The sequence below is a fragment of the Garra rufa genome, chromosome 9 (genome assembly GCF_049309525.1).
Source record: "Garra rufa chromosome 9, GarRuf1.0, whole genome shotgun sequence".
In the NCBI taxonomy this organism is placed as follows: Eukaryota; Metazoa; Chordata; class Actinopteri; order Cypriniformes; family Cyprinidae; genus Garra; species Garra rufa.
Window position 1 is genome coordinate 23,802,669 of NC_133369.1, and position 20,308 is coordinate 23,822,976.

At 40.6% G+C, this 20,308-nt stretch overlaps 1 protein-coding gene across 1 annotated transcript in view; it reads left to right on the top strand.

The window, feature by feature from the left end:
- Window positions 1-20,308, top strand: part of galnt1 (UDP-N-acetyl-alpha-D-galactosamine:polypeptide N-acetylgalactosaminyltransferase 1) — a 101,816-nt gene that overhangs the window by 21,821 nt on the left and 59,687 nt on the right. The window contains exon 2 of the mRNA XM_073846622.1: window positions 8,632-8,778. Coding sequence (XP_073702723.1) covers window positions 8,640-8,778 — 139 coding nt within the window. The 5' untranslated portion in view covers window positions 8,632-8,639. The remainder of the gene's footprint in view (window positions 1-8,631; window positions 8,779-20,308) is intronic.

The window sequence follows — 20,308 nt, forward strand, 5'->3', positions numbered from 1 at the left end:
TGCAAAGGCCAAGCGGGCTTTTGTGTGCCTTATCTGGAGAAGTGGTGTCCTCCTTGGTCTGCATCCGTGTAACCCAGCGGTGTGCAGTGTCCGTTGGACTGTCTGTCTTGAGATGTTGCCACCAGCAGAGCCCAGATTCATCAGAATGGCCTTGGTGGTGATCCTTGGATTCTTTTTTTTACCTCTCTCACTATCCTCCTGGCCAGCACAGGTGTCACTTTTTGAGATTTTTCACAGTGCGGAACGTCTTGTATTTTTAATAATACTTTGCACTGTAGCCACTGGAACTTCAGTTTTTGTGTCACGGAATGTTGTTTTAAAATTTTTTGGACAAGAATGTATATGTATATGTATATGTATGTGTGTGTGTGTGTGTGTGTGTGTGTGTATATATATATATATATATATATATATATATATATATATAGTTCTGATATCACTAGAATATCACACTCCTCCCAGCCAATTAGTTTCAAGGACCAGAAAGAACTGTTGTATAAAATAATATGTATTGTTCATGACCCATTAAAATGTAATGTTATGAAAAGGGAGATGTAAATGTACAAACAAGAAATTTTTTTAATGTAATAAATGTAATATATATTATACATTTTGTATTAGATCTAAAATAAATTTCACAATCCTCTTAAATTTATCAGTAGCAAGTCATTGGGAGGTACATAGTACACTAGGGCTGCAACAACGAATCGATAAAATCGATAAAAATCGATTACTAAAAGAGTTGGCAACGAATTTCATAATCGATTCGTTGTGTCGCGCGACGCAGAGGCATTTGGTTAATTATATATTTAAAAAAAGGAGTGCAGTGCGGAGTGGACACATTCGGTCTCTCTCCCGCACTGATGCCAGCAGAGTTCGGTGCCTCATAAACTGTGTTTCCATCAAAAAATGCGGATTTAATTTATGATTAAGATTATCTGGTAATGTAAGGCGTTCGAAGATCGAATCTTGCACCTCCCGGTCTGCTAGCACACAGATCGGTGCTGTCCCGATTTATTTGATATACATGTTTGTATTTAAGCCTACTTAGGCTAGCCTACTTTCACAGCAGCCAATTCTCGATCGCAAAACAGCTGCTGTACGGGTCGTTGTAGGGCTGGGCGGTATACCTTTTCATACCGAATACCGGTGTTTTTTTTTTTAATGATATTCATTTTTCATATACCCCAATACCGGTGAGTGTGTGTGTACAAAGCGCTGGGAACACGTATGTTGACGCAAACAGAAACCGCAGCTTGCACGTGCTTGTCTGAAGCAACACATCTGAGGTGTGGACGTATTTCAGTATATCTGAGAAAGACCCAGGGTTAGCGATTTGCAAAACTTGTAATGCCAAAATTTCAAGAGGGGGTGCGTCTGCAGTGATGAGAGCAGAGATCGGCGCATTGTGCGCAGACAGATGTAGCTTTCAGTGAGAGAAAAACAATGGTTTTACGTTGGTGTTACGTCGCAATATTTTAAAGATATGTCTTTTCTATATACTGTATTTTTATTAATATTTATGCTTTAAAGCCAATGGATATCACACAAGCAACGTGGAAACTGATCAATATGTTAAAGTGAAAGTAAAAACTGACTTTCAGCATCTGATGTGCATTCTTTCAGACAATGAGAGACGATTATACTTCATATGCTGATATTAATTTAGTCCCTTAATATTTTTCTTGTGCCCCGAACATGGTGGGAAAAATAAATAAAAAAGAAACGTATTTTGTGTAAGGTTTGTTTTTGAAAGTCTTAAATAAAGCTCTTAATTTTCATTGATGACTGCAGTGTTATTAGGGGGTTATGAAAGTCATAATTATGATTTCAGGTGGTCTAAAATGTGGGGACTGAAAGACAAGAATTGCGATGAAACTTCAAAAGGCTATCCATTGAATAAATATGAGCGCTGCACGTTTCAAAATCATTTGTTGCGCTACTTTGTATACTACCATTCTGACAGCGCCTCCTGCTGGAAGAGAAACGCGTAGACTTGTAAATGTGAACTTGTGAAGAATGCACAATAAAGTGTTGTGTATTTTGACTGCAAATCATGAATTCTGATTTCTTCACCTCATTACAATTATGAGTGCCACTGTCACTTCTTTGTGAACAGCAGCATTTTGTGAGACCAATCAAACCTGGGTTAATACTAGTCCGGTCAATGTAAGCCAATATACTGCAGTAATTATTCTCTAATTTATTAGGAAATGTGGTTAACACCTAGTCATGCATGAAAAAAAAATAATACCGTCATATACCGTGATACCGTATAATTTTGAAAAATACCGTGATATAAATTTTTGGTCATACCGCCCAGCTCTAGGTCGTTGGATAGTGGAGATGGAGAAAACTACTTCTATAGTTTTTGTAACACTGTCTGTCTGTATAATGTGTCGAAAACATACCACAACCGTAAGGAGAAAGAGGAGCTCTGCTGAGGTGAAATCGTCTCAGTTTTGAATAGGGCTGTGACGGTGGCACGTTGTTTTTTTTATATATAGCCTACACTTCAGTCAGCGAACAAGCAGCCAACGCTAAAATAAATCAAAGAAATAATGTTTAATTAAGAAAGTAGCCTAAGAATATTAAATAGGCTATTAAACAAACATTCCTTGCAACAATGTTCGACAGTTCATCATTTCCAGTCCGACTGTCTTTTTTTTTCTCTTTCTCTTCCTCATTACACAGCTGCTGTTTTAATAGCAAAGTGATTACATTTATTTTCGTTTCTTTAGTTTATAAAGTTAATTTAGAGATATATTTGGAACACGTTTTGTTTGTTAAATTCAAGTTTTCGTTTTTTTAAAGTCATGACCTAGCAAACAGCGGCAGACAGATCAATAGCCTGCTCAAGTCATCGCGATTTAAATTAAAATCCATTGATATAAAAAAACTTAAAACATATCACAATATTAGTTTAATCATTCAATGAATATAAATCCAAAGTTTGTGCGGAGAGAAGCGCGCTTTGCAGAACATGTAGACGCTAGTGCAATGTGGAATCTCTTTTTTTGCTTATAAAGGTAAGAGTAAAATGCCACCCGGAACTGTAAAGGGTCTACCTTAGTTTAAAGATGCATTAGGCATTAATGAGCAGATGGCAGGAACTTCAGCTTCATCTTTGCAACACTGAATCAGAAATTACTAGTTTATTAGTAAGTAATTCAATATTTCCTTAATTTTTGCCCTGACACATTCATGGTAATTACTTTTGCTGGGGCTTTGAGGCCAGTCTTGCGTGCATTTGAATGCGGAACTCTTCCAGCTGGTCGCTGCTGATGGCAGGACGCTAAACACCGCCATGACAGAATGAATGTAGCAGAAAGTTAGTCAAGTTGTCCCGTTCCAGCGTGCAAAGTCACATGACTTTTTTAATGCGCACTGAGGAATTTAATTTGAGAGGCTTCTTGATGGGAAATGCATCATGTACACCACAGCAAGCCACTGTCTTGACGGATAGCATTTTTATAGTTTATTTAGTTAGTTTATTTATTTTAAAAAAGTCTATATATTTGGTAGATGTAAAGCATACAAATGTATGTTTTTTGTGTTAGTCCATTTTTATTTTATTATTATTATTAATTTTATAACAGTTCAAGGAGCAACTTGTTCGTGCACTTTCTAAAGATTTTAGTTCTGTTTTTGAATAAAGGGTTGTAAATTAACCCCTTTCTTTCTTTTTTTTAATCCGATTCATCGATTAATCGAAAAAATAATCGACAGATTAATCGATTATTGAAATAATCGTTAGTTGCAGCCCTATAGTACACAAATGGCTGTTTCCCAAAAGTGTTTTGGAAATGTTGTGAATCAAAAGTGTGTTATTATAGCATTTATCTCTGGTGGGTCAGAAAATAAAGAAGAGTGACGGGATGACAGTGGCCACTGTTTCTTTTTTTGTCTTTTGATGGCTTGCTGTTCCCTTTAAAATGGCTGTCTGAGCGGATTCCCTCTTCCCTTATGCAGAGCACAAAGAGACACACACACACACACACACACACACACACACACACACACACACACACACACACACACACACACACACACACACACACACACACTTCAAAGAACTCTATAGGTACAGTTGGACGGGGACAATGACAGAAGTTTGGTACGGCTCTCTGGAGAGAGAGATGGAGTCACAGAGGAAAGGCTTTCAGGTTTGTTTTTTGTCAACCGCAGCATGCTGGGCAACCTCCTGCTCAAAGACTCCGTAATGGACTGGAATGTATAAATGTTGTTTTGAACCTGTATGGCGTTCTTTCTGCAGTGGATGACAAAAGAAAATATTTAAAAAATGTCAGTGTTGTCAATGATGTTCATTTTATAAACAAAACAGTTTAGTCAGAATATCCTAACTTGTCTTCCACAGGTTTGGAATGACATTTGTTTTTGGGTGAACTATACATTAATGTTACTTTCTCTGTGGCACTGTCATAGGATGCTGCATAAAGAAATGGTTTTCTGAGTCTGGCAGGGTACTTTTACTAACACATTTACTCTCTGGGCTCGAGGTGAGTGAGGCATTTGTAGTAACGGATTATGTTCTACAAATTGGTTTTGAATTTTTAGGGCTTGTCTGATTTCGATTCACTGAAGCCTCAGCGTGTGAGCTGTGATGCCGTGTAATTACGTTATAATGACCTCTCCTTTATCAAAGCGTATCACACGCTGCTCACCTCCCATAGGAGCATCATCCTTCCTTCCCTTTCATGTCTTCCTCATCTCTCCTCTTTTCTCATTGCAGTCCTAGTTGGCTAATAAAAGATTAATTTCCAGTTCATTAATGAAGGCAGATGGCTGGATTAAAGAAACCCTGCTAAAGAATGAAATTTTCACCCTCCGTTAAGTCAGGGGTCAAATCTGAGCAGTTTTTGGAATAAACGCTCCAAATCATCTGTTAATGTGGTATAGTGAGACTACCAGAGTCAGATATCTTATTAGTATTCACCTTTCATTGCTTGAGATGTTTGCCCTTAACTGAGGTCACGGAAAATCATAGAATAAATGTATTTTCTTGCTCTTTTGATGTAAAAAAGCTACTATGGAGAAATACTCATGTTCATAATTCACAGCTTCCCAGTCAGTCCGCCAAGACCCTTTATGGAAATTAAGCTGCAAAGATAGGTCATTCATGATTTTGTTGTCATGAATACATTAAAATATGTATATATCTGCCCTATTTAGTGTTTAGCAATTTGCCAGTAATGTTGATACTTGTTTCACATGCAAAGAGTTTAGCCAATCTCAACAGGGGTCATTTAAGGTCCCCATTAAACTCAAAATTGAAGTTTTTTTGGCTTTTAGTATGAATATGTTAGCCTTAAGGTTATCTGTAAGCTAGTGTGCTCCAAAACAATGACAAAATTAGAACAAATACAGTGTGTCACACAAGTGATCCCTCACATTTCAGTAATCATTTTAGTATATCTTCTCAAGGGTCAATACTATATAAATTAAACTTGTATATATTTTAAAGTAGTCAATGTGCAGCTTGTATAGCAGTATATATTTATTGTCCCCTGAAAATTACTTAACATACAGCCATTATTGTCAAAATAGCTGGTAACAAAAGTGAGTACACCCTAAGTGAAGTTGTCTAAAGTGTCAATATATTGTGTTACCACAATTGTTATCTGGCACTGCCTTAATCATCCTGGGCATGGAATTCACCAGAGCTGCACAGGTTGTTGCTGGGATCCTCATCCCTTCCTCACGGAGCTGCTGGATGTTAGACACATGGTGCTTCTCCACCTTACACTTGAGGATGCCGTTGGCTCTTGGACAGGTTGTCTTCAGCAAACTGTTTGCGGGCTTTCTTGTGAACCAGCTTCAGATGAGGCTTCCTTCTTGGATGACGCCTATGCAAACTGACTTGTTGCAGTGTGTGGTGAATGGTCTGAACACTGACAAGTAGGGATGTAACGGTATTGTAAATACCGTCGTACCGCAATAGCTAATTTTTTCGATACTACCGTGGTCGCCTGACTCGATAAAACGATAGGTCTTCTGAGAAAAGTTTGCTTAGGCGAATGGAGCGAACGGGAGGTAGCGGGAACTACAATTCCCATCAGCCCAGGCGTGGCCATCATCCTTTGCTGTCTGTTGTGATTCTGAATGGAGGGAGGAGCAGATTTTTGAAAAGACGGAGCGTCGTGGTTTTAACTCGCTCCAAGACCGCTCCACCAGCGCTCCATCATGAGAACAATTCACGCAAACTGTCCGTAATATAACTGCATATTAAGCAGGAATTCACATGCTAAACATATTTCGCTTGATAGAGTTGAATCACTCAAATCAGAAATAATGTGAACGCTATGATGACGGCAATGGACATCATGTTCACACACAATCACTCTGTTAATGCATTAAAACAAATGTAATGGTATCCAATTTCGAATGAGCAGAAATTTGTAAGAAATGCAGCGATCCATAAGTAAAATAACTGACGAAAATGTATTTTTATTTTCATTACAAACTTTGCACTGCATAAAGCAGCAATTATACTCTTTTAATGCTGATGTTATTAGCTTGGTATGTGGTAGGAACAAAGTTTGCACACTAGTGTTCCAAACTCTCCTGTTATTTTATTTTAGGATTTATTTTAATATAAGTTATGAACAGGACCGTTATATTTCAAACATTATTTCTGATTTTTTTTTGACGCGGAGCGGTGTTTCTGACATCAGTGAGCGAGGAGTGCAGCGGGAGCGGAAAATTGTGAACCCGGAGCGGAGCTGGACCTGGAGCGGAGTGATTATTAAATGCACAGAGCACGGAGGGGAAATTGTTGCCACTCCACTCCGCTCACATACTCTGGTCCCAAGTGAGAGGGTTTTTTCTGTTGCAGGGGACATTGTAAATGCCCAGAGATCCCAGCTTTTACCAGATAATGTTAATATGCTAGATTTCCTTTAAAAAAAACCTGTCTCTGTCTGAATAAGTGAGTGTGTGAGTGAATGAGGTGAGTGTTCTCAAATACTCATTCAGCACATGGGCCAGCTGCAATAAGTAGGCTGCTATTTTTACTTTTTCTGAGTTTTCATGAATACTAAATTGAAACTTTTTTTTATTTATTTTTTTTTTACATGGTTTAATAATTTTTTGTTATTAAAATTGAAGTTCCTGTTTCAAAGTGATAGATGGCTAATTTGTATGCCATTGATATGTTCAGTGTTCATGTAAACTGTTTAATAAGCACTTCTGGCACTTTTTTCGAGTCTCTTCATTAGTTTTGTTTTTCCTGTAAATGATTCAATAAATACCGTACCGTGACATTCATATCGAGGTATTACCGTACCGTGAAGTTTTGATACCGTTACATCCCTACTGACAAGCTGACCTTCTACTTCTGCAACCTTTAAAGCAATGCTGGCAGCACTCATGAATCTGTTTTTAGAAAGCCAGGTTCTGCACCTGACGCACACAACGAGTACTCAACTTCGTTGATCAACCCTGTAACTCGGTTTCAGGGTGTTACTGAACCTCTAATAGATTTGGCCATCGTTGTGGAGAGCAACAATTCTAATTCTCAAATCCTCCGAGAGTTCTTTGTCATGAGATGCCATGTTGAACACCCAGTTGACAGTGTGAGAGAATTGTACTTAAAAGCACCAAATTTTAACTGCTCTAATACAAGATACACAACTTTGTAAGGTCCTGTCAAGCAGACGAAAACATAACCATGATGAATAGGACATGTGGCTTTGCATGGTAAAACAACACACTGCTGTTATCACTTAGGGTGTACTCACTTTTGTTGCCAGCTATTTTGACAATAATGGCTGTGTGTTGAGTTATTTTCATAGGACAGCAAATCTATACTGCTATACAAGCTGCACATTGACTACTCTAAACTATATCCAAATTTCATTTCTAGAGTATTGTCCCTAGAGAAGATATACTAAAATGGTTGCTGAAATGTAAGGGGGTACTCACTTTGTGAGAACTTACAGTCTCTAACTTCGTCCAATATGTATTTGATATTGATGAATTTTGATTACATCACCCTGCCCTTTAGCTTCTCATCAAACTTTCTGTCCAATCAAATACTCTTTCCTAAGCTGTGATATAAGCAAAATGCTATTGGCTATTTAAGAAAGGAGACGGGACCGCTGGATATGTCCCGCCCTGTCTTCCTGTTTCAGTTCAAATCACGTCAACACATAGAATAAAGCAGTGTACCTTTAAATATGCAAAACTGTTTCTTCAAGCTGTTCTACAAAATTTATTTTCCAAGGGCCAGAGAGGCTTTTTCGGTGCAAGAAACCATTACTTTATCCCTGGACTTTAGGGAGAAGGATGTGACAATATGTCCACTGTTTTTCTTCGGAAAACATGTGGTGCTTTATTTTTGTGTGAAGATGATAAAGTGTCTGTGCTTGTAACTTTTTTAGATAGCTGGAATTGTCTGTAAGCTATTGCTCACAGCTTCGAGGCTCGTATAGATGTAATATATGTTTTTCTTGACTATTGTGTTTAAAACTAGCTGGCATACAGTAAGGTGTAACCCACGGTGTCTGGTTGCTGGTTTGTAGGTGTGAAATATTGCTGGCAGCTTTTCAAGTGTTTTCTTGTACCTGTTCTCATGTGTAACACCCCTGTTTGTGTTTGTGTGCATTTCAGGTGTGAAGATGAGGAAGTTTGCGTACTGTAAGGTGGTGCTGGCCACCTCTTTGGTGTGGGTGATGCTAGACATGTTCATCCTCCTCTACTTCAGCGAATGCAACAAATGTGATGACAAAAAAGATAGAGGATTGCCGGGAAGAGACAGTGAGTAAATGGTTTTCGTCGTATGTCATAGTTATGTCGTTTTCTGTTTAATAAAAAATATGCCCTTGCACTTCCTAGCGCATTTTTTACTTTTGTAATGTTTTCATCATGAAACATTGTCTACACATTATCTTATCCACCTTATTTTTGCAGTAAGGGGGCACACCCATACGCTTACTTCCGTGTTGAAGAATAAGGTGGATAATAAATAAATAGATTTTCCTGTCTGTTTATTTTTATTTTTTAACATTTGGTTCCCACAAGAACAAACAAACAAAATATACAGACATTTACTTATGAATAGACTTCTGTTGTTTTTACACTTTATATAAAGCTGACTGACCTTAAATCCAAACTTTATCTTTAAAACAACATTTTGCATTTTATTAATATAAAATGCATCTTTTTTTGTTTGTTTTTTAATGTCATTTAATGATTCTGCTTTGATTCAGAATTCATTTGGTACTCTATTCTTGCTTTTGATTTTGTATTCATAAAATATTAAGAAAATACTACACAAAAGCACCAATATTTTTTCGTATAATTTTTAAAGCACAATTTATTACGTTAAACTGTGCTTAGGGATAGTTCACCCAAAAATAACAATTCTGTCAGTAATTACTCAACCTCAAACCTATAAGACATTTTTATTTTTATTCTATAATTGTAATAATTTAACTAAAATTAAAGTCACCATGGTAAATTCTATATTATCAATCTCTTTAGTGCAGGTTTAGTCAGATTTTCCTGTTTATTTGTATTTTTTTATTATTTGGTCCCCACAATAATAGTGAGATATAAACTTGCTATTCTGAGGTAAAACCCAGAATTCTGAGTTTTTATCATGCAATTCTGAGGGAAAAAGTCAGAGTTCAGATTTTGTATCATGCAATTTTAAGGCAAAATGTTAGAAGTCCGAGTTTGTATCATGCAATTATGAGAAAAAAGTCAGAATTCTAAGATTGCATCATGCAATTCCGAGGAAAAAGTCAGAATTCTGATTTTGTATCATGCAATTTTAAGGGAAAATGTTAGAATTCCGAGTTTGTATCATGCAATTATGAGAAAAAAGTCAGAATTCTAAGATTGCATCATGCATTTCCGAGGAAAAAGTCAGAATTCTAAGATTGTATCATGCAATTAGGAGAAAAAAGTCAGAATTCTAAGATTGTATCATGCAATTATGAGAAAAAAGTCAGAATTCTAAGATTGTATCATGCAATTCCGAGGAAAAAGTCAGAATTCCGAATTTGTATCATGCAATTCTGAGGAAAAAAGTCAGAATTCCGAGTTTGCATCATGCAATTTTTATTAAAAAAAAAGTCAGAATTCCAAGATTGCATCATGCAATTCCGAGGAAAAAAGTCGGAATTCCTAATTTGTATCATGCAATTCTGAGGAAAGAAGTCAGAATTCTGAGATTGTATCAAGCAATTATGAAGAAAAAAAATCTGAATTTCGAGTTTGCATCATGCAATTCTAAGGGAAAAAGTCAGAATTTCAAGATTATATCATGCAATTCTGAGAAAAAATAAGAATTCCGAATTTGTATCATGCAATTCTAAGGGAAAAGTCAGAATTCCGGATTTGTATCATGCAATTCTGAGGGAAAAGTCATAATTGTGATTTTGTATCATGCTATTCTGAGGGGAAAAGTCAGAAATCTGAGTTTGTATCATGCAATTCTGAGGAAAAAAGTCAGAATTGCGAGAAAAAAGAATTGTGAGAAAAAGTTGCAATTATCTTTTTATATTCTTTATTCAGTGGTGGAGACGGGCTATCGTTGTTTTCAGGCCTTCCTACTCTAAAACTTTATTTCAAGTCGATATGACCAGTATTCTTGTCTGGTTATTGTGAGAAATGAAAACGGCTCTAAATAAAAAGCGTTTCTCGATTCCCTATTATTTACTGCATGAATCTTTTTTCCAATTCAAAGACATTACTAGATGTTCCCAAGGGGAGTTTCTGACGGATTTATCTAACTTCTAGGGATAGTTTTGTCCCTGAAGTATACTGTAGCTGAATAACCCCAAACACACATAAAGCTAATACAGAAAGCACTCAACAACACACAAAAGTGTGTCTGATGGTGTTATATTGGGAAATACCGGCAGGTATTGGACTGTGAGTATTTCTGTGAGAGAGAAAAACAGCGTAGAAATATAATCTGATCTGAGTTTTAGAGCGGTATTGACTCCACATCATCTGAAAGATACAACCACATTCTGGCTCTGCAGCTTATGTTAGAGGATGTTCTGATGTTAAATGCAAATAATTGAATTTGCTCATCATGTAAATCGAGAAGAAAATGCTTCCTATTTCAAACACTACAGTTTTTGGACTGCCATAGTTCATTATAATAATAATAAATGACAATCAAGAACCACTGATTTAGAGACTAAAAGGAGCAGAAAGAAGATCCAGAATTTGAAAGGAACAGCCACAGACAAAAAATATGTCGATAGTGATGCAGAGTGAAAGCATATTGTCTCACAAAGCTTTCTTTTGTCACTAACTGACTCCTCTCTTCCCCCGTTCAGGTCACTTTGGTTTGTTCTGTCATGGTCATTCGAGAGCTGCTTTACTTTGGCCATCATCTCATAGAACAATAACCCTAAAATAATCTGCCTACCACATTAATACAGCACATTTTTTGTGTTCATAGCGATGATTATACGATTTTTGCCCCCAGAATCCCTCAGGAAAGTCATTGGATTTTGCTGAGCAGGGAAACAGGACAAAGTTGCCTTGTAATGCGCTCAGTCCGAACAGCTAAATCCTGCCCACTCGACACGCATGCGGCTCACCCATACGTACACACATGCGCGACACAAGGCTTACAAACAGGCAGTTTGCCTCTTAGAGCAGATGTAATCTCTCACACTGTTGCAAATCTGACCTTAATCTTACCAAAGCATGCTTTTTGAGTTATTAATGATCAAAGCTCAGTGCTTATCTACACACTCAAAATCCACAAAAATATACTTTTCACACACACGTGGCACGATAAACAATTGTGCACAGACATCTAGGCCACAAATTATTTTCGGTGGGCTGAATGTATGAAATTTTGTAAGGCTTTTATAAGAAAGACTGAAAGTCTGTCACACATTTGTGGTGGCATTTCATACTGAACCATTTGAGCGCTATTGTTTTATTATGTTTTTTAGGTTTGTGCACTTTTGTGGCAAGGAGAGCACAGTGTCACTGAAGAGCATGACTGGGATAAAGTTGTAGAGACATGTTAAAAAATAAAAAATGTCTAAAATTACGAGATTAAAGTCGTAATATTTTAAGAATAAGTCGAAATATTTAGAGAATGAAGGCAGAATTACGAGAAGTCAGAATGTTTCGAACATAAAGGTCGAAATTACGAGAATTAAATCATAGCAATTAAAGTTATAATATTTTGTGAGTATAGCCTGTGCATGCAAATGGCCCAGATTGGGAGCACCAGGAGAAGTTGCAAGGCCACTGGAATTTATGAATATAAATTTACGAATTTATTGAATATATGTGGGATTATTTGCAAAATCATGGCATGTATTATACTCGCAGGGACAGTATGCTTGGAAATAATATTTCATGTCTTTGATTGCATTCATTAGGCCTATTTGTAATGCGTGCGCATAGCAAAAAGCTTTGTGCTTTTTTTTACTTTCAATATAAAACAAAGTCCCAGCTTTCAAAATCTGTCAGATTTATACCAAAATACAATAATTTGTTTTTTACACTCTTTAATGTGGCGGGACAGATTACTGTATTCATGTGATCAAATGTCTTTTTGATTACAATGAGACATTTGTTTCATTAAATATCCTGTTTTCTTTGTGAAAATTCTACCACCTACTTCGCAAAACATCTGTGGCATCCAGTTTTTCATTCCTCATATGTATTTAATCAAAAACAACAATGCAACATTCTGAAAGTTGAAGTGGACTATAACTTGTTAACATAAGTTATATTGTTGTCTTTTCGCAGGTATATACACTACCAGTCAAAGTTTTGGACACACTTCCCCATTGTCTTTAATGGGAACGTGTGTCCGAACCTTTGACTGGTAGTGTATGTGACTATTCACAAGCTGTTTTATTCATGGTAAAATGCAGTAAATTATTGAAAATAATATTTAATATCTTTCGTTCATTATTTGTGGCGTGCCAATCACCCAGTAATCACAATAATTTTGTGCTTTGTTGCTTTTAATATAACACAGCTCAGTTTTCAAAGCTCAGCTTTCAGTTTTATCATGCATCATTTATTATAAATGTGTTTTTCTCTTTATTTCAAGTTTATAGCCCAATATAAACATGAAGGAACATCAGAAGGAATGATTAAACATTATAGCCTAATTTAATGAAATGAATGTCTGATTGTAATTGGAAAGATGACTGGTTCACATGCCGCTTAAACTGAGGTGAATACAGTAGGGGTGTAACGATACACCAAAGGCACGATTCGGTTCGGTTCACGGTTTTGGAGCCACGGTTCGGTTCGGTTCGGTTTCTGTTTGCTGTGGGGTTAGGGTCGATGTCATCTTAACAGCAATGCTAAGGAACGTACTCGGTTACTAACGTAACCTCGGTTCTCTCTAGAGAGGGAACGAGTACTGCGTAAGAAGTGTCTTACGCTAGGGGAAAATCCTTTTCTGCGAGATATTGAAGCCAAAAATTATCCTTAATTTTGAAATAATGTAAAGCGCGTTGCAGCAGCATACAGACATAGGCGAAACAGCTTGCGCGCCTATTGGCTGCTCTGCGGCAACTGCAGCAGCCTATTAGAGCGAGGCCTGACGCGACGCCAGATCCAATGGGGGCATTTCGCGCCCTTTGCGTCGCTTCGCGCCCTTTTCGTAGCTTCCCGCCTAAAAGGGCGTGGTCTAGACCTATAAATATCGCTCATAGGCAGCTATTATCTGGTTTTTCATCATCAAAGCAACCAGAGCGTGCGCATGCACGGCAAGATACGCAGTACTCGTTCCCTCTCTAGCGAGAACCGAGGTTACGTTAGTAACCGAGTACGTTCTCTTACGAGAGGTCTCTCGTACTGCGTAAGAAGTATCTTACGCTAGGGGACCCAGTGTAAAACGCCGTGCATGCTGAGATCTGACACCAAAGACCCAAGGGCGAAAGCCCGGGGTTCATACAGTTCATAATCACCTATAGAACTCACAGGGAGTCCGGGGAAGAGGGAGGGGCAACGCCGCACTCTTCCACATAGTGCAGCGTCACTCAGACGCTAAGTAAACGTACATACAGGGCGGGGTTACGGCCTGAGCTGACGTAAGAATAAGGGTCTTCACACAGTTTGCCCAGACACATCTTGTGCTATCACTTTCACTGTCGACCCTAGAGCTGTGCTCAGTAGACGCAGCATTCCGAGCTGATAACATCAGGTCAGACAACACTGAACATCTAGACTGACAGCAATCTGGCCTGTAAGGCGGGAACCTCCAGGTTGTAAAACCTTATAAATGTAGACGGAGAGGCCCAGCCCGCCGCCGTACAAATATCTTGCAAGGCAATCCCACTCGACCACACCCACGATGAGGCCACGCCCCTCGTGGAATGTGCTCTGACACCTAGCGGGCACTGCATGCCCTTGGAAGCATATGCCAACGCAATAGCATCAACTATCCATCTGGATAAGCTCTGTTTCGACGCGGCCAGTCCCTTGGGACGCCCGTAAAACGAAACAAAAAGCTGCTCTGTCTGTCTAAAAGCAGACGAGCGAGACACGTAAGCTCGTAATGCCCTGACTGGGCATAGGAGGCTCGCGTCCGTTTCCTCATCATTGACCGGTAGGGCTGACAGCGCGATGACCTGTGCCCTAAACGGTGTGTTGAGTGATTTTGGAACGTAACCATGTTTGTGTTTGAGTATGACTTTAGAGTCATTAGGTCCAAATTCCATGCACGTCGCGCTCACAGAGAGTGCGTGCAAATCCCCTATGCGCTTCACTGAAGCGAGAGCCAGCAGAAACACGGTCTTAAGAGACAGGTATTTCAAATCAATCGTCTGCAGAGGCTCGAATGGTCCACCTTTCATGGCCTCTAGTACCACAGAAAGGTCCCATACGGGGACTGTGGGAGGTCTGGGGGGATTTAGTCTTCTAGCTCCCCTCAGGAAGCGAATAACTAAATCGTTCCTTCCTATTGACTGACCTAACGTTGCGCTCAAAAACGCCGTTATAGCCGCCACATAGACTTTGAGCGTGGACGGGGTTCTGCCCTTGTCCAGCAGCTCTTGTAGAAAGGAAAGCACCTCCATCACACCACAGTTAGTGGGTGACGAGCCGCGAGCTGCGCACCAGCCCGAAAACACTGACCATTTTGAGGAATAGAGCCGTCTCGTAGACGGGGCTCTAGCCTGCGTGATCGTGTTTAATACTCCTTTAGGGAGTTCATCATATATTCGCTGGTGGCCCAGACATGAAGGGACCACAGCTCTGGGTGAGGATGCCAAATCGAGCCGCTGGCCTGAGAGAGAAGGACTCTCCTCACTGGTATCGGCCACGGGACAGTGCTCGTCAGGTGCATCAGCGCTGGGAACCAGGGCTGGTTTTCCCAAAACGGCGTTATCAGCAGTATTGAACATCCTTTTTCCCTGACCCTCTCTATCACCTGAGGCAGGAGAGAGACGGGGGGAAAAGCATAGAGATGACGGCGGGGCCATTCGTGGGCCAGCGCGTCTCTGCTTTTTGAGTAAAATTCCAGACAGTGAGCGTTGTTCGGAGACGCAAACAGGTCTACTTCCGCTCTGCCGAATTTCTTCCACAGTAGTTAACTGTCTGTGGGTGTAGAGACCATTCGCCTGCTGGAACATTGTTCCTGGACAGTCTGTCTGGCCCTATGTTTAGAAGCCCCGGCACATGCGCTTCTTTCAGCGAGCGCAGGTTGCGCTGAGCCCATACCAGGAGGCGTTCTGCAAGTCTGTATAGGTTTTTGGACCTGAGACCGCCCTGGCGATTTATATAGGAAACCACTGACATGTTGTCCGAGCGGACTAATACATGGTTTCCTTTTATTTGGGGACAGAAGCGCATCAGCGCGTTCTGTACTGCCAACATTTCGAGGCAGTTGATATGCAGGAGCTTTTCCCGTTCTGACCACTGGCCAAAAGACGGTCTGCCCTCGAGCAGAGCCCCCCATCCCGAGTTGGACGCGTCCGTAGACACCACTTTTATTCTCGAGGAAGTCCCCAGGCTTACACCTAACTGGTACCAGTCGATTGCTCTCCACGGATTCAGGGCTGTGACACATTACTGATTGACCGTGATACGAAGCCGACCGGGCTGCAGAACTGATGACGCTAAGGCCATGAGACCCAGCATTTTCTGAAATTTTTTGAGCGGGACAGACGCGCCGCAGCGGAACGAGCCCGCTGTGCGCTGAATGTCTGCTGCGCGCTGTGGTGACAGCCGCGCTATCATTGACAGCGAGTCCAATTCTGTGCCCAGGAAGGAAGTTTTCTGACAGGTTGTGCTTGTGTGTAGAAATGGGCACTGGAGGAGTGGGCATTTTGTCTACACGTGAAACACCATCGGCCGTGGCCGGGACTCCAGAAAATACACTCTATTGGGGATTTATCTGGGTAGCCGTGAAAACAACCTTTGTGTGCAGGCAAGCGGGCGACAGAACCGGCTTGTTGGCTGCAGCAAACACTGGAACAGTCACATTTAACACACTCCAAACATCGTTCGCTTGCATGGAGCGAATGCACGCTGATTTCATGCAAAACGTGCTCGTGATATTTGAGGCATGGGGCACGCTGATAGCGGGAACTATTATGTCTGTGTGTGGATGTGGCTGTGGGGCAGCGGGCACATTTAACACACTCCAAACAACGTTCGCCTGCGTAGAGCGAATGCACTTTTGGTTTCGTTTTCACATAAACCGTTTGACGTGCATAATGTGGTGTCTGTGGCCACTGTGAAGCGGGCATATTTACCACGTGTGAAGCGCAATCGATCTGAGTCGATTTTATGTGCGCTGTGCTTGTGTGTAGAGATGAGCACTGCTAGTGGGCATTCTTACACGTGAACACCATCGGCCGTGGCCGGTTGTGAAGCGCAATCGATCTGAGTCGATTTTATGTGCGCTGTGCTTGTGTGTAGAGATGAGCACTGCTAGTGGGCATTCTTACACGTGAAACACCATCGGCCGTGGCCGGTTGTGAAGCGCAATCGATCTGTGTCGATTTTATGTGCGCTGTGCTTGTGTGTAACGTTAGAGATGAGCACTGGTTAGTGGGCATTCTTACGACACATGAAACACCATCGGCCGTGGCCGGGACACCAGACAATACACTTTATTGGGGGTTTATCTGTGTAGCCGTGGGAACGACTTTTGTGTGCAGGCAAACGGGCGACGGAGCCGGTTTGTTGGCTGCAGAAAACACTGGAACAGTCACATTTCCTGGAACTGGACGAGCGAATAACTTTGGTGGGGGTCCGGCAACAGCGGGACTCGTACACCGTCGTTTTCCCAGTTGTGCTAGGACGATTTCGGAGGCTCAGGTTTCAACTCAATCCTGGGCCGCGGGCCGCGTCTGGCGGGGCGGCGGCCAGACGAGAAAAACGTCAGAAAGCGTTAACCACGGGTGCCTCTCAGCAACGGTGAGAGACCATGTTACGCAGCGCTGACGCGGCTAGGCGGCGGCGAAAGCGCGGCGAAGCAGGTTTGACGTCTGACGGCAAGCTTTAGAGGGGAGGGCCGACTTAGCACGCCGTCCAGCGGAGGGCAGACATAAGTGGGCTGCTATCGCCTCTTCTGAGCAGCATGCGCGTTCCCGCTTTGGCGGGAAACGGAAATCCTCTTCCTCCTTCATGGCCCCCCTCGTCAGCGGCGTCGATGGAAGCGGTGGCAGACAGCGGCCGCTTTACGTCCGGAACAGAGGCTGACGAGGTCGATGAAGCAGGCGGGCGAACCGGCGAGCTTTGTCGGCTGGGGGAAGTGTCCGGGGCCCGCTGGGCACGGCGCTTTTTACGGCGCTACACCGCGGCGGGTGGGGGAGCAGTCTCAGTGAAGAAGGCAAGGCAAGTCCTCAGAGTCACCATTGGCATCTGCACGAGCCATATGAAGGCATCTTTAAAAAGACGCTTTGCTCTTTTTAGAGAAACAGTGTGTATCGCAGCGGCGACACACACTGTAGATTATAAAGGATATAGGCGCCGGAAAGCGCAGCAGGAAGGCACGGAAGGCGGCGTGGCCAGCAGCTTCAGTGGCTCGTCCCGCTGAGATGCTTGCAGTCAAACGGCGGCTTCTTATCCGGCTCCAGCGATGCGTGTGCTTCGCTTGAAGGATGAAAAATCAGATAATAGCTGCCTATGAGCGATATTTATAGGTCTAGACCACGCCCTTTTAGGCGGGAAGCTACGAAAAGGGCGGGAAGCGACGCAAAGGGCGCGAAATGCCCCCATTGGATCTGGCGTCGCGTCAGGCCTCGCTCTAATAGGCTGCTGCAGTTGCCGCAGAGCAGCCAATAGGCGCGCAAGCTGTTTCGCCTATGTCTGTATGCTGCTGCAACGCGCTTTACATTATTTCAAAATTAAGGATAATTTTTGGCTTCAATATCTCGCAGAAAAGGATTTTCCCCTAGCGTAAGATACTTCTTACGCAGTACGAGAGACCTCTCGTAAGAGAACAATAGATTCACTTAATAACAAGAACAACTAAACTTTTTCTTTATTAACTTTGCCAACCCATTTTAGTACATTCAGGATACCTGAGTAAGTTAGACATTTAGACATTCACTTGTCCGAGTTAAAAATGTACTTATCCGGGGTAAAAAAATGCCTTTTTTGCTGTAAATGAATCCATTCTGAAGCAATAGTCTCATCACTACTCTATAAGGTCTTACTTTAATCTGAATATTTGTGATATTTGCCTTAAATTGATTTTTAGGACACTTTTTAACTTTATTTTCCTAACCTTACTAACTGTATGTGTCATCATTCACATCAAATTCTTAAATTTTATCAATACATCAAATTAGAATAATTAGACTCTGTATGGTTGCACAAATTAAATCAGTATCAACAAACTCCATCTTTCCATTGCACAGGAAAAACCGGGCCTGCAATGAAATTGACATTTAACTGTATTTACTTAGACTGTTTAATGAAGATAAGAGGTTCCAAAAAATGCATTTACACAGTAAAATTGCAAATACATAAATAATGTAATAAGATTAATGTTATACTTTTTTTTAAACATAAATCAAAAATATTGGAAAAATGCAATACCTTTAAATATAAAATCGAACCACCAATAGGTGGCAGTAGTCACTGTCTTAATGAGCGAGTCACGGATTCAACCATAGATGGATTCAACCAGTTCGTTCACTGACCTAAAAAAATGCTAAATCATTCAGTACTGAAATACCGCTGTGTTGCTCGGAGATTCACGGAGGTTCTGCTGTTGCTTAGAACTATTTTCGTTTGCAAAAATGGTTAATGATGTGTCTAAAATGTAAGTCAGTTAATATTAACTACTAGTTTATTGAACTATGTTTGCTCATGCTTGTTTCTTTGTGTATGCTTTTGAGCCTATTAGTGTTGATTTTCTGTGAGTCAGATAGCCTGCACGAGCTTGATACTGTCCGTTTTCAGTTATCTGAAGTAATAAAATCAGAATTATGCTCACCAAAGTTTCGTTGTTGCGCTAGTTATTGTTTGTAATTGATGCTTTAATCAGGTTACTTGTCCGGTCGGGCAAGTAAAATCCCCTTTCACTTGCCCTTTCACAAAATCCACTTGTCCTGGACAAGCGTTAATGTCGAGCCCTGAGTAGTATCCGAGTGTGATCGCTCACTTAAGTCACATGACATGACATGCACTTGGAAAATACTAACTTTAGAATATAATATTTAGAACAAAATTTAGAACAAAAGCTCATCATTACTAATACAATTTAATCAAATGTGATAAAATAAAGATGTGTTTAAATTGGTTAAATTAGTTAGAGACAAGTGACGTCAACCCCAACAATGGGCAGCAGGGGGCGTGAGAGTACCGCGGTACGCCACGAGAGTTTCGCGATACGTATCGTGGTTGGTGTATCGCGATATTTCGGTTCGGTTTTTAATATCGTTACACCCCTAGAATACAGCGATCTGTCCCGCCACATTAAAAAGCGTGAAAAGCACATTATTGTAATAGAAATGTTGTCTGTATTTCGCTATAAAAGGTTTTGAAAGCTGAGACTTTGGAATATCTCCCGGTGCTCCCAATCTGGGCCATTTGTATGCGCAAAAGACTCTCAAAATATTAGAACTTTAATCTTGTAATTGCTATAAATTAATTCTCGTAATTTTGACTTTATTCTCTAAATATTTTGACTTCATTCTCGAAACATTTAGACTTTAGTCTCGTAATTTTGACTTTATTTTCATAATTGCGACTTTATTGTCACAATATTTTGACTTTATTCTCGTAAATTTCGACTTCATTTTAAAAATATTTTGGCTTTATTCTTGTTATTTTGACTTTATTCTCAAAATATTTTGACTTTATTTTCAAAATATTTTGA